The sequence below is a fragment of the Vipera ursinii genome (assembly GCF_947247035.1).
Source record: "Vipera ursinii genome assembly, chromosome: 8".
Taxonomy (NCBI): domain Eukaryota; kingdom Metazoa; phylum Chordata; class Lepidosauria; order Squamata; family Viperidae; genus Vipera; species Vipera ursinii.
The window spans coordinates 3860630-3875321 of record NC_139519.1 but is presented as its reverse complement, the minus strand read 5'-3'; the positions used below and the strand labels follow the sequence as shown (position 1 = coordinate 3875321).

At 46.8% G+C, this 14692-nt stretch overlaps 1 protein-coding gene and 1 long non-coding RNA gene across 2 annotated transcripts in view; one reads left to right on the top strand and one right to left on the bottom strand.

The window, feature by feature from the left end:
- Nucleotides 1–2373: 2373 nt before the first annotated feature.
- LOC310644040 lies at nt 2374–4574 on the bottom strand. Its single transcript, XR_014493218.1, has 4 exons — nt 4226–4574; nt 2722–2805; nt 2515–2596; nt 2374–2395 (listed from the first exon to the last, which is right to left on the bottom strand). It is a non-coding gene; the product is annotated as an uncharacterized lncRNA (long non-coding RNA).
- Nucleotides 4575–12315: 7741 nt separating this feature from the next.
- The window catches only part of CDS2 (CDP-diacylglycerol synthase 2), a 48104-nt gene continuing 45727 nt past the window's right edge, over nt 12316–14692 (top strand). The window contains exon 1 of the mRNA XM_083368348.1: nt 12316–12431. Within this exon, the coding sequence (XP_083224474.1) occupies nt 12369–12431 (63 nt within the window). The 5' untranslated portion in view covers nt 12316–12368. The remainder of the gene's footprint in view (nt 12432–14692) is intronic.

Here is a 14692-nt window from a genome sequence, read left to right as displayed (position 1 = left end):
GTGGTCAGTCCACTTCTGGAGAGTCAGATCCTAAGTCTAAAAGTCACACAATGTCCCTATCTTGGGCACAGCTGGGTGGAAGGCCATCTAGCAGGGCTTTGGATATGGGCAACATCCAAAGATCTACACAGGAACGGACATGGAGAATAAACATTTTGGATTCCATATTTTCTTGTGATAGTCCTAAAATTAGGGCAGTGTTATAATCCCCAAACTATCAATGGCCCTTTTTCTCTGAAGTTTAGCTCGATAGCCTCTGCTGATGCGCTCCTTGCCTTCTGCAGTGACATCAGTCTTACCTACAATGTCTAGGAACAGGAATAAATACTTCGAAATTATCCAGGTTTTACTGGCCAGTCAATTCTGGATGTTCAAGTTAATTAGCAGCCAGCAGCATTTTCTCCAATCATTCATTTTTTCTTATCATGGCAGGTAGGACTTGGGCCATCTCACCCTTTAAAGAAAACCTTTAAAGAAATCTCCACAGACTTATTCAGAAGCAAATCCTTGCATTACAAAGGCAGAGGTGGTAAAGGAAAAGGTTTGGGGGATGGGCTGTAACAGAAAAGGCAAAGGAAAGCATGATAGAAAGCATCAGAAGAAAATCAAAGGCTTGAGCCAGCTCCAAACCCAATTTTGGGAAATTGTTGCCTTCCTATTGGATGTGCTCATACTGTATCTTTAATAATTAATTCAGTGGAGTTTTATATCCGCTGCCAATAGATATTTCTTAATTATTTTTATAGAAATAGATTTTTAATTCTATTAACACTGGGTAAGTATATTACTGGGACTGATCAGGAGACAAATAACTAATGGCCTTGCTTCTTTGTATATGTCCCTTATAGATGTGGTGGATGACCCATGGACAGTACAAAATCTGAATATTCTGACTCCAAGTTGTCTGATAGTAACAGCTGTATCTGCTCTAGGAGGCAATCCTCCTAACATCTCTGCAACAGGATCACCACTTGTGAGCAATCTTAGATCTAGGCCAGTGATGGCCAACCTTTTAGAGACCGAGTGCCCAAACTGCAACCCAAAACACACTTATTTATCACTGGGTGCCAGGTGGGTGTGGCCTACTCAGCGGGTGTGGCTGTGGTGGTTATGGAAGATTGGGTGGGTGTGGCCAAGGTGGGTGTGGTCACCTCAATATCGCTCGTGGGGAGGGACACCTGTGGGGGGTGGCTGGTTGAAGAGGGACAGTTGCCACCTCCGAGGCATGGTGTGGGTGCCCACAGGGAGGGCTCTGAGTGCCGCTTCTGGCACCCGTGCCATAGGTTCGCCACCACTGATCTAGGCTTAGTTGACCCCAGCCAACACCAGCATCCAAAGCTACCTGCCTATAGGAGTTTCACACCATCAAACTCTCCTTTGGGAAAAATTGCAGCTTCTCACCTTAGCAGTCAGTAACCCTAGTCTCTGCCTTTCCTCAGCCTTGCTATGCACCACCTCAGTATCAAAATCTTCCACCCCCCCAGCCCCATACAGCCCTTCCTACCTTCAACATTGGCTGTCAGTGGTTCAGAGACAATACCTTGGGCACAAACTATCTCCAACGTGTGCCCCCAGCTGACATGATGGAAGCCATTTCAACCAGAACCCAGTAAACTAGGTCTCTTTGCAAGGTGAGTGTTAGTTGTGCAACCCTGGAGTTCTGGCTCTCATCCCTTTGGAAGGGAATAATCCATCTCCACAGACAGGTGGATCTATCCCAATGTTGCCATCTTCAACCAGCCAAGTGGCGTTGGTCCTCAAAGAAATGAAACCTCCGATCTTTGAAGCATCAGTTCCAGCAGGATTCCATGTGCTTAAGGAGTTCCAGCCTGAGTTTGCTGACACTGAACAGGTTTTTTTCCCCTCCATTGAGCCTCTACACCAGAAGGCCATTAAAAGGACGTGTCCAGGATCCCCATCTTTATCAAAGAGATTCAGGATCAGTGTGACAACAGGCCCCAATACTCAATGCAGCTGTCTTCTGTTCAGAGGCTGGGGACCCTAAATCATCTAAAAGGAAAAGAAAAAGAAAAATCCCTTTCACTGAAGAGCCTCCTGCCCAAAAATTCAAGGAGGAGCAGCAAAAACCCAGCATACTGTCCTCTTAAGACCTGGGCAAAATGGCAGGTTCTCCAAAAAACCTTGGAGAAATATCTGTGCAAAGATAGCAGCAGATGCCCTTAACACAAAAATTGTCCCTTGTGTCCTGGAAACTACTCAAGATCTGACTAGGGTGAAGATGCTTACTGAAGTTCTTACAATACATGAAGATTCAAAGCTTCTGCTTCCTGAACTTCTCCCCAAAAGCCAAGCGAACAAGATACAGACCATGACTCCTCTAATTCCAAACATCTTAAGAAGGTCCACACCTCGCCAGGGTTAGAGACGATTCAGCCTAAAATCATATATAAAAAGAAAGCGAAGGAAAATGTGAGTCTATCTGAGATGAAAAGCAGAAAGTGATACCCCAAAATAGAAGCGGAAGAAGCACCAAATCCAGTCCCAAAGACCAACCTGGCTTTAGAACTGATGGAGTCTGTAATATAAAATGTACAATTCATTGTCTAGGAAGAAATCCAGTATTGTTTATTGGTTCCTATGTAGAGAAAGGTAAAATATAGACACAAGTAAAACAATTATATACTTACTTCTCAACTTAGTGGATCTAAAGGGCAAGAAATACAATCAGTTTCTTGCGTCTGCAGTCAGAAAGGAACCCACCAAAAGCAAGTGGCTGGTCCACCATTAGAGAGCATCGGGAAGGTGATGTGGCCACTGCTGAAAGCAGCCGCAGAGCTGATATAGCTGCAAAAAAGCACATTTAAGGCCATGGATGAAAGCCAATGAAAAGTCGATTCCTCTTGAGCTGCTCTCTGCAAATCTGCCTTCTACTCCAAAGAAAGCCGTAGCTAAGGAAGGTATGGCTGTGGGGTATCTGGCACGAACCCCAGAAAGCATTACGACCGTAATTGGCGGTGGAATTTCTGTTGCTGTGCAAGGTGGTTGTAAAGCGAGATATCCATGTGAAACTCAGGATCTTTGGGAGGGCATCAAATAAGTCAAGATAGCCATGCCATGCCATGGCTTTCTTCTAAACTAATTATTGCTAATTTCTGATTTGAAGTTAACAGTAGTTCTAAAAGTGTTAAAATGATAAATGATTTTGTTTATATCTATTACAAGTGGATGTTATTGTTAAGAAAATGGCTGAATACTTTCCTTTTGTTTTAATATCTGATGTGTTTACATTTTGTACATTGTCAATATATTTTTTCTTACAATAACATCTTTAAAAAATAGAAAGGTAAAACATAAATCAAGTTACTTTTATTTTTTCATTTTTATCCCATCCTTTCCCTCATATTCAACACTGAATATGTATTACATGTATTACATACATAATACTCCTTCCTTTTATTTTATCATGAAAATGACCCTGTGAGGTAGCTTCAAGTGAGAGAGAGGGACTTGCTCAAAGCCATCCAACCAATTTTCATCCCCAAGACAGGACTGGAAGGGCAGCTCAGCATGGAGAGCATCTCCGTAATTGCTGAGAGTGAACACTAACCTGGTGGTACATAACCAACCAACCAGGTATGAATCAACAGATTCACGGGGGGATCCTCCTCTTAATTATGAGTGTCATGTCTGGAAACCAGCCCCAAAATAGTTCAACATAAACTGGGCTGCCCATATAGCAAAACTGCATGTTGTTTAACAGGACCAGAGATTGGTGCTGCTTTTCCTGTTTTTATATGGGACCCATTACAACTGAAGATTTCCCCCACAAAATTTCCCCTCTGGCTGAGAGCTGCCTCCTGGTTGAAGGTGATGGCAAGCGCTGCTCACTCTAACGCACAGTCGCTCACCCTAGTGTGGATGTCAGCTCCCAGAATTCCCCTGCCAACTCCCAGAATTCCCCTGGTAATTCTGCTGGGGTCTTTGGCATTGACTGCAATGCCTCCATCTCTGCCCAAAAGCAGCGGTTTAGGCTCCCATTCCTTTGTATCTCTCATTTTTCCCCTTTTTTGATTATAGCCAATACAGGTGGTCCTCAGCTTATGACCACAGTTGAGCCCAAAATTTCTGTTGCTAAGCGAGACAGTTGGAAAGTGGGTATCTCCCCATTTTACCACCTATCTTGCCACAGTTAACAAGTGAATCGCTGCAGTTGTAAAGTTAGTGACCCTGTGGTTAAGTGAATCTGGCTAACCCATTGACTTACTTTGTCAGAGGGCCGCAAACCGTCATAAATTTGAGTCAGTTGCAGAGTGATTTTCATCACGTGAGGGAAGTGTGAAAAATGGTCAGTTTTTTCCAGTGGTGTTGTAACTTCCAACGGCCACTAACCGAGGACCGCCTGCGCAGGGCGTCAAACAGTGAGGTGCAGCCACGGACACGGCCATGAACGCAGCTCAGCACGACGAGCCCTCAGGCTCGGTCCCAGCTCGGGGCGCCAAGGCGGGCGGGGCTCTCGGCGGGGGCGAGCCTCGAGGAGCCTAACGCTCAACCGGGGACAGAGGGAGAAGGCCGCCTTTCCTCCGGCTCGCCCCCCGGGCCGGCCACGGAGCCCCTCCGCCCTCAGCGAGGCTCCCCCGGCGGGAAGGGACTCAGCCGCGCAGCGCTCGCCGCCCTCCGCCCCTCCCGCCCGGAGCAAGGGCGCATGCGCCGTGCAGTCTCGCCGGCGGTGGCGGGAACCTTCGCGCCCCCGTGAGGGGAAAGCGGCGGGCGATGGCGGGCTCGCTGACAGAAGGGCGGCGGCTGTGGTGGCGGGTTTCCTCCGGGAGGAAGCCGGCGAGGGCCTGAGCGAAAGCCCCCGGGCGGCGGTCTCGTGGGGAGGGGAGCGGTGGGTGCCCAGAGGCCGGTGAGGCGCTGCTCTTCAGCGGAGCGGGGAGGGACCGTCCCTCAGGTTGCCCGAACCTTTCCCGCTTCCGTCCAGGAGGTGCTGCTTGGCTTAATAATGGGTGCAGATGCTTTTTCTCCCGCCTTTTTTGTTCATAGGTGGGCAAGGTATCCAGTCCTCCCTCCTCCTATTTTCCCCTCAACAACAACCCTGTGAGGTGAGTTGGGCGGAGAAAGAGGGACGGACCCCAAGTCACCAACCTGTCATTCATGGCTAAGGCGGGACTAGAACTCACCGTCTCCTGTTGGTTGTCCCAAAGTCGCCCAGCTGTCATTCATGGCTAAGGCGGGACTAGAATTTTCTGCCAAAGTCGCCCAGCTGTCATTCATGGCTAAGGCGGGACTAGACCTCACTGGCTTCTAGCCTGGTACCATTTAGTAATTAAGCCAAACTGGCTCTGTTGAAATCACACTTTTCCAATAGGGTCACCCATGAAGTGAGCAGCAACTCAGCAAAGCTTCCAACTTTGAATACAACCTGTTGGTTGGAAAAGGAGTTCCCCAATTCCTGATTTTTGCCCTGAAAAATGCTGTTCTGTTAAAATTGGGGGAAAGCCATTCAATCAAATGATGCTTGTAGAGGAACTTATTACATAGTCTTTAAAAGCTCTTCCTTAATATTATGTATAAACTTAAATATAATATTAAAGGTATTTGTTGTTAGGTGCGAAGTCGTGTCCAACCCATCGCAACCCCATGGACCACATTCCTCCAGGCCTTCCTGTCCTCTACCGTCTTCTGGAGTCCATTTAGGCTCACGCCTACTGCTTCAGTGACTCTGTCCAGCCACCTCATTCTCTGTCGTCCCCTTCTCTTGCCCTCCACCTTTCCCAGCATTAGGCTCTTCTCCAGTGAGTCCTTCCTTCTCATTAGGTGGCCAAAGGATTTGAGTTTCAACTTCAGGATCTGGCCTTCTAAAGAGCAGTCAGGGTTGATCTCTAGGACTGACCGGTTTGATCGCCTTGCAGTCCAAGGGACTCGCAGGAGTCTTTTCCAGCACCACAGTTCAAAGGCCTCAATTCTTTGGCGCTCAGCCTTTCTTATGGTCCAACTTTCACAGCCATACATTGCAACTGGGAAGACCATAGAAGAAATTAATGTATAATTGGAAGCTCCTTGTGGACTTTTTCCAGGAGACTGGGGGAAAAAATCAAACTTTGACTCATCGATTATATGATTGCTGAATTTTAAAAAGCGTAAACGAAGGTTTTAAAATTTTATTTCCTCCTTTTTTCAGCTGCAACTTCCTGCATACTTCACCAGAGAAGAGAAAACAATTGAGAGAGAGATAACCCAGCCAAATGAGATTGACATTTGAAATTTCTTTGCATGGTTGTTTTATATTCAAAGGAAAAAATGAAACCCAGGTTAGTTTTGTATTTTTAGACAGATACACAGTATACGTGGAAACACGCACACACACACCAAAACACACACACAAACATATACGTAAACTCCAATTTCCTGCCACCCAAATGCCTAATAAAAACAAGATGAAGACAGCAAAACAAGCAACAGTTCTGTGTTCAGTCCACTTCTGGAGAGTCAGATCCCAAGTCTAAAAGTCACACAGTGTTCTTATCTTGGGCACAGCTGCATGGAAGGCCAGCTCTTGATAGCCATCACTGATGCGCTCCTTGCCTTCTGCAGTGACATCACATTTCATCATCAGATTCTCCTCTGAAATTTCTCTTGCCATCTCAGAATGTCCAGGGTTACTGTACGGACAGGAGTAAACACTTTTAAATGATTCCAGCCTTACTGACCATTTTTTACTGGACACTGAGTGGTAAACAGGCAGCATCTGAATAAATTGTCATTAAATTTTATTTGGCAAGGGGAAAAACCAAGAATTAAAATGAAATACTTGCAGGATAGAAAGGAAAACGGGGGATTTGGATTGCCAGTCTGGGAGTTATATTACCATGCCGCGGCGTTAAATTGGATTAGAGAATGGATAATTCTGAAAAATATAAGATTACTGACTTTAGAAGGTCATGATTTACAATTTGGTTGGCACGCCTTTTTATGGACTGAGAAACAAGGATTATTTTCACATTTTCAAAAACATCGGATTAGGCAAGCATTATTTAACATTTGGAACAAAATTAGAAATCACAACTATACTAAAGTACCAGTCTGGCTATCCACCCTCGAAGCAATTGTCTATCCAAATCTATTCAACTTGGGCAACATAATTTCATATAAGGACATCATGAATGATGAGGGGGAATTGAAGTCTAGAAATGAATTAGATTTACAAGGAATAAAACTAGATTGGTGGGTCTATTTACAGATTCAATCAAGATTCGGGAAAGATAAAAAAGAATGGGGGATAAACACCCAGGAAACGGCCTTGGATAAAATATTATTGGGCCCAGATAATAAACAGATAAAGAAATTATATAATTTGCTCCTGGGATATAAGTTGTTCGAGGAACAAGTGAAGGACCCTATGTTGACTTGGGCTAAAAATTTGGGTCATGGCATTGATCTGGATACATTGCAAACACTCTGGGACAGAAATAAAAGAATAACACTGGATTCATCTTACAAAGAAAACCTATTTAAAATGTTCTACCGATGGCATCTTCCCCCAGCACGTTTAGCCAAAATGTATAAGACAGTATCTCCCAAATGTTGGAAATGCTCCGAAGAATTAGGTACATATTTTCATACGTGGTGGTCCTGTAGCAAGTCACAAAGATTTTGGCAAATGATTTGGACCTGGCTAAAAGAAATAATAAGACAAGAAGTTGAGTTTAGTCCAGAATTTTTCCTATTGGGCATAACAAAAGAGAAATACCCCAAAGACGAGTTGTATCTGATGATTCATATTATTACAGCAGCAAGAATGTCATTTGCCCAGAATTGGAAAAGGAGTGAAATTCCAGTAGAAAACGAGGTAATAAGGAAAATTTGGGAATGCGCAGAAATGGATAAATTAACTTTGGAAATTAAAAATAAAGATCAATCAGGTTACTACAAAATTTGGAATAAGTTTTATTTTTGGCGGGAACAAAAGGAAGGTCTCTATTAGAATTTATAGATTGGTTGATTGCTCTAAGTATTGTATTATTATATATAATTGATATGTATCTTAAGTGTATTTTATGTGTATATATACATATATGAATATTGTAGACAAGAAGGTATGTCAGTCCGTTTGTACCGTGTCCAATGTTTTAAATAATAAATTTAATAATTTTTTTTAAAAAAAGTCACACAGTGTTCTTTTCTTATCTTGGGCACAGCTGCATGGAAGGCCAGCTCTTGATAGCCATCACTGCAATGACATCACATTTCATCATCAGATTCTCCTCTGAAATTTCTCTTGCCATCTCAGAATGTCCAGGGTTACCGTAGAGACAGGAGTAAACACTTTTAAATGATTCCAGCCTTACTGACCATTTTTTACCGGACACTGAGTGGTAAACAGGCAGCATCCGTATCTGTCATCATTCAAAATATAATACTTTCCCCATCATGGCAGGTAGGAATTGGGGCTTCTCACCCATTGAAGGAATCCCTTGTTTCTCTAGAAGTCTCAGTCTTAGTTGCACTAAGAGGCAGAGCTGTGGAAAGGAGAAGGTTTGGGGATGGGCAATAAAAGAAAAGTCCAGGAAATCCATGTTGGAAAGGAAGCCAATGGGGCGAGCCATCTCTAGACCATAATTTTGGGAAAATCTTCACTCCTTTTTATTGGATGTACTTTGGTACTTTATTCAGTGGAGATTTTATCTCCTACAAGATGTGATTTTCAAAGTATTTTTCTGTATAGAAATAGATGTTTAATTCTATTTCTTCATCGCATCTAAAGTTCAGTAGGGACAGTGATGGTAGAAGGAAATATGAATAGCAAACCAGGAAAAAAAATATCCCGATGAATTTGTTTATTTCTCTGTGGCCGAAGAAGAGAATTCAGAGTCCTTTTAAAGTTTTAGGGGGGATGTCAAATCCTTTGGGATACTTACTTTTGGGTGCCCAAATATTTTTATTTTGAAGAAGCCTTCAATCAGCAGGCAGGAGGCAAGGGTAAATCTCTCAAACCTCTTATGGAGTAACTGCTTATGGAGTGACTAAACTACACAACACCCTCAGCCCCTCTGTCTACTTCCAAGGAAGTTGTAAAAAGAAGGAAAATGCTCCTTTCTTACCAACCAACTTTTCTTTCCCCTTTCATTCTGGGGCAGGTGTGTCGGGGAAAAGGACCTGGTGCCTGGGGGAGTCATAGGGGTTTAGCCTCTCCCTGGGCATTTTGTGATGAGGACCTAGGTCCAAAACAATATTAGCCTATTTAAACCCCTTCATCCAGAGATGTGCAACCTGAGTTCTCACCACATGCTAAAGCTTTAGCACAAAAAAGGGGTAAAGGGCTTTAAACAAATAACTAGATAAATAAGATGAAGGACTAGAGGCCTTGCTTCTTTCTTTGTGTTACAGATGTTCTAAACGAATTGTGCCTCCTGCTGGCTGAGTGGCAGCCATTTTCCTGGGAAGACACTGAAGGCAAGAATAACATTGGATAAAAATTCTTAGGGCTGTTCCAGAGATGACTGACTAATGGACTTTCTTTCTTTCTTTCTCTTTTCTTTCTTTTTCTTTTCTCTATCTTTCTCTTTCCTGTCTTACAGAGGATATTGAAGAACTGTCCACTCAGCTGGCAGGATGGCATCCATTTAACCATGGACTAAGTCCATCTTCCCTTTTAGAAGGTGAGTGTTTCCCAACAATAATAACTTAATAAGATAATAATTATGAATGACTAATGGCCTTGTTTCTTTTGTCTTTCAGATAAAATGAATGAACTGTGCCACTGGCTAGCTGAATGGCAGCCATTCCATCTTGGATGGTGCCAAAGACCGGCTGTCCAAGGTTTTCCAGCCATTTTGTTTCATTATTGCCTTTAATATGCCCTTTTTACGGCTGTATCAGCTCCGTATCTGGTTAGCTGGGGAAGGAGGGGGTCAGGAAATAAACATGTTGGGGCTGATCCAGAGGTAAATGAATAATGATCTTGCTTCTTCATATGTATGTTTTACAGATGACATCCATAGCTTATGCCATCAGCTGGTCCAGTGGCACCCATTCACAAATTGACATCGAATTTGCCATTCTTCTGAAGTGGGAAGAAATGAACTACAGATTGAATAAATATGGGACTAAAAAGTTTCATTTAGCATTTGAATAAGTATTGATGTGATATTTAAATTGCTTGTAGTTATTTTATAAGAGTTAAAGTGCAATAGATTTAATATTTTATTGTTGTTTACATAAGGTAGATTATGATTGTTTGTATTTTTATACCCTGTATTGAGCTCTGGGAAGTCGGGGAAGGGGGAGGGGAGGGAGGTGTTGGGGAGGTTTGGGGAGAGGGGAGGGGGTTGGGAGGGGTTTTGTCTTTTTAAAAAATGTATTGTAAAACTTTTCAATAAAAAAAGGCTGTCAGGTCTTTGTGGCTTCTTCCCCTCCACCTGGAGATAAGGCAGATGGCCCGAGGCACATTCCTCTCGCACCCCAAGAAAGATATTTCAAAGAGGATGGAACAAAGCAAAGGAAGTATAATGCAGAACACTCTTAGGTCCCCCTCCCCCAACAGAATGGCAGAATCTGAAAATGAAGGTGAGAAGAAATACAAAATATATTGGGGTTCTGACATGCCTCCCGCCCTTGAAAAATGAGAAATCCAACTGGAGAAGATAAAAATAATAACGGGGAGGAAAATGAAACATAGCTGTTAGTCAGGTTTATCTGGGTAACGAGCATGAAAACGTTTGAGCAATTTAGGGGCCCTCACGTGGCCCAGATGTAGCACCATTCAAGAATACTTGTCTAGTACGGCTTCTTAGGCAGTTACAAATCCATCTGGTGGAGATGCTGTCTATCTCATCTTTTTCTACTTTACTAAGAAGTAGGTTGTGGTCTACTTTGTGAATGCCTTGCTGAAATCTTAAGCATACAATGTCCCTAACGTAACAGTTCCAGCTAAAGATCCAGATTAAAATAGCTCCAGATACCGGCGAAGGCTGCATTTAATTTTTCCCCCAAGGCCGGCACGCAGCCGCTTCGCTCTGAACTGAAAAGGAGCCAAGGGTGAACGTGGGAAAGAATACCTAACGCCTCCAGGCGTGGCAGCCACGATCTCCGAAGGTCAGAGCCGAGCCTCACCACGGCAAGCAATGCCGGTTTCGGCCGGCAGAGGGAGCGGAGCTTAGCTCGCACTGCAGGAGGATTGTAGACTTAGAAAAAACGAAGAGGCGCGTAGCATCTCCGGAGCATTTTGCGAGGTCGTCGGGAGGCCTTCCGTGGAAAAAAAGCACGGCATTGCAAGCCACGGGGGCTGCGGGCGCAGCTCAAGGCAGGCGGTGGGAGCGAGCGCGGAGTGATTTTGGACCCGGCTAGCAAGCGCGGGAGGCTGCGCGTGCGGGGCCCTGCGAGATGCGCCCCGGGAGAAGTCGTCTGGAGGCGGAACCTTCGCCACAACGGGAAAGGGATTCTGCCCAGCGGGGAATTAGCAGGCTGGAGGCAGCGCCGCTTCTGCCGGCTTCCCTGGTTCCGCTCAGACGGCGGCTGCATTCCCACAACGCCGGTGACCCAGGGCAGCGCCAGCCCCCTCGCTTCGGCTAAGCCAGGGGTAGGCAACCTCGGCTCTTTTATGACTCGTGGACTTCAACTCCCAGAATTCCTGAGCCAGCATAGCTGGCTCAGGAATTCTGGGAGTTGAAGTCCACGAGTCATAAAAGAGCCAAGGTTGCCTACCAGTCGCCTAGGCCGCTTTATGACTCATGGACTTCAACTCCCAGAATTCCTGAGCCAGCCATGCTGAGGGGAAAGGGAGAGGTTTCCATGCTGAGCCTTGCTGGCTCAGGAATTCTGGGAGTTGAAGTCCACGAGTCATAAAAGAGCCAAGGTTGCCTACCAGTCGCCTAGGCCGCTTTATGACTCGTGGACTTCAACTCCCAGAGTTCCTGAGCCAGCCATGCTGAGGGGAAAGGGAGAGGTTTCCATGCTGAGCCTTGCTGGCTCAGGAATTCTGGGAGTTGAAGTCCACGAGTCATAAAAGAGCCAAGGTTGCCTACCAGTCGCCTAGGCCGCTTTATGACTCATGGACTTCAACTCCCAGAATTCCTGAGCCAGCCATGCTGAGGGGAAAGGGAGAGGTTTCCAAGCTGAGCCAGCTCAGGAATCCTGGGAGTTGAAGTCCAGGAGTCATAAAAGAGCCGAGGTTGCCTACCCCTGGGCTAAGCAACCCCCCCCCGCGAGGGGGAGACCCCCGCCCGCCCGGGTTCCCTGCCGAATCGCGCGCAAAGCCTGCGCTGCAAAGCCTGCGGACGGCGAGCCCCGCCCCCCGGGTCGATCCGCGCCGGGATTGGCCGCTCCCCCTGAGCCCCGCCCCCATTCCCGGGCTCGGCTGCTGCTGCTGCGGCTGCTGCGTCGGGCCGAGGCGAAGCGAAGCGGCGGCCAGGATGAGCGAGCTCAGGCAGCGGCTGGCCAGGGAGGCGGAGGGGCAGCGGGACGCCGAGGGCAAGGTAGGCGAGCCGGCCAGGGACCAGCGTCTGGATGCGGCGACGCGTGTTCCGCGCGACGGCGGAAGTGTGGGGGGGGTGTTCCCGGGGCGGCCGGGAAGCGGGCCTCCCTCCCTCCCTGTCCGGGCTTGCAGGGCGCGGCGCTCGGCCCCGGGGGCTCGGCCAAGGCGAGGCGGCTGCCAGGAGTCCCGGAGCCGGAAGGAAGGAAGAGCGGCGGCGGCGGCGGCCCTTAAAGCCTTTCTCGGCAATCCTCGCCCGGGGTCCCCCGGCCGCCCAGCCGCTCTTGGGGAAGCCGGCCGGCGGGGAAGCGAAGCGGGCCGTCGTCTTCTGGAGAAGCGGTTGACCGGGAGATGCGAGCGCGCTGCTGAGGCGAGTGCGCTTCAATCAACCCACCCATCCATCAGAATAGAGCTGGAAGGGACCTTAGAGGTCGTCTAGTCCAGCGTTTCCCAACCTTAGGAACTTGAAGATGCGTGGACTTCAACTCCCAGAATTCCCCAGCCAGCTATGCTGGCTGGGGAATTCTGGGAGTTGAAGTCCACGCATCTTCAAGTTCCTAAGGTTGGGAAACGCTGGTCTAGTCCAACCCCCTGCTCAAGCAGGAGACCCAAACCATCTCAGACAAAGACCCTGCGCCGTTTCAGACAGCTGTGCCTGGCGAAGCCCGAGACAGCGGGGCCAGCCTTTCCTTTCCGGGGCCAATTACACTCGTGCCATCCAGCTTAACCGTGCTCCGTTCGGACACTTGCTTGGTCGGGCAGCACGAGGCCAGGTTTACATTTTCGCGCAGCCTTTGTGGCTTGCAGCGTCTGCTTGCCATCTGGCCCGGTTTTCGCACGAGCTGGCTTTAAACTGTGTGGATGGCAACTTCCAGAATTCCCTAGCCAGCATGCTTTCAGCGGTGAGGACTTCAGCTCTCAGAATTGAACACAGAACATAGGTTCCTAGAGCTGGAAGGGACCTTGGAGGTCTTCTAGTCCAACCCCCTGCTCGAGGCAGGAGACCTTATACGGCAGATGGAGATCAACCTCCAAGGAGAAGAAGCAGCCTCTTCTCAAGCAGTATTTGTAAGGCATCCTTATTGGTAACCTGCTTTGGGGAAAAAAACAACAGGAGTTGGATACTGAACGGTGTGGAGCAAAGTTCTAGTTCTTGTAGTACATCTCCACATTTGGGCCACGTTCCCTTCATGCTGGAGATGCTGGCCTGGTTTTCCTTTGCAAGCTCAGTTCAAGAGAGCTCATGGAGTGTTCAGATTCTCCGTGCGCTGAAGTCCCCCCTCAGGATCCTGCCTTCTGTGGATTCCACCTTTTTCCTCACTGCTCCTCTGCAGGAGAACTTGGCAGGTCTTGTCACAGATGCGTTAATGCTGGTTGTCCGTTTCCCCCTCTTCATGGCAGGGCTTTGTGGAATGGATGGTCAGGCTGTTAGAGGTTTGCTGATTGTTCGGGCTTTACTGATCATCTCTATAACTCTTCAGGATGAACATTGTAAGACGTAGTCAACTATAGAAGGAACAGGATTAAGAGAATCGAGCTAGAATATAACAAAATAGAATAACGGACCTTGGAGGTCTTCTAATCCAACCGTCTTCTCAGGCAGGAAACACTATACCATTTCAGACAAATGGTGGTCCAATCTCTTCTTAAAAACCTCCAGTGTTGGAACACCCGCAACTTTCAGAGGCAAGTTGTTGCACTGATTAATTGCTCTAATAATGGTGCATGGCTTGGGGAAAGCAGAAAGGAAGACATGGGGCACGAGAACTAACTAAGTAACTTCCCCCCTCCCTCCTTCCCATAGGTTATATCCAGACTATGTTCTCCTTAGTTACTTAGTGTGATTTAATTTTCAGATTTTGCACTAGCACCAAACCACAAATTCACTGCCTGCACTGGGTTCACACAACTGACTGCCTAAAATAATAATAATAAACCTTTTATTGTCAAAGTACAACATGTGTACATTGAGATTAGCTGAGCCTCCCCCCGTGCTCTCACCCCCCATCACACAGTGACAACAAACCCTCCATCCCACCACACCATGTGAACCAACAACACCACACACCGGCCTCCCAAGTCAATTCTGCATAAGTTCACAGAGATTATGTCCCATTTAAAAGCCCAACAGCCCACGGATAAAAGCTACTTTTCAGCCTGTTGGTACGTCTGGCTATACTCCTATATCTCCTACCGGATGGTAGGAGACTAAAGAGATACCGTCCAGGGTGTGAGTCATCCCTGAGAATCTTCCTCACTCTTCCA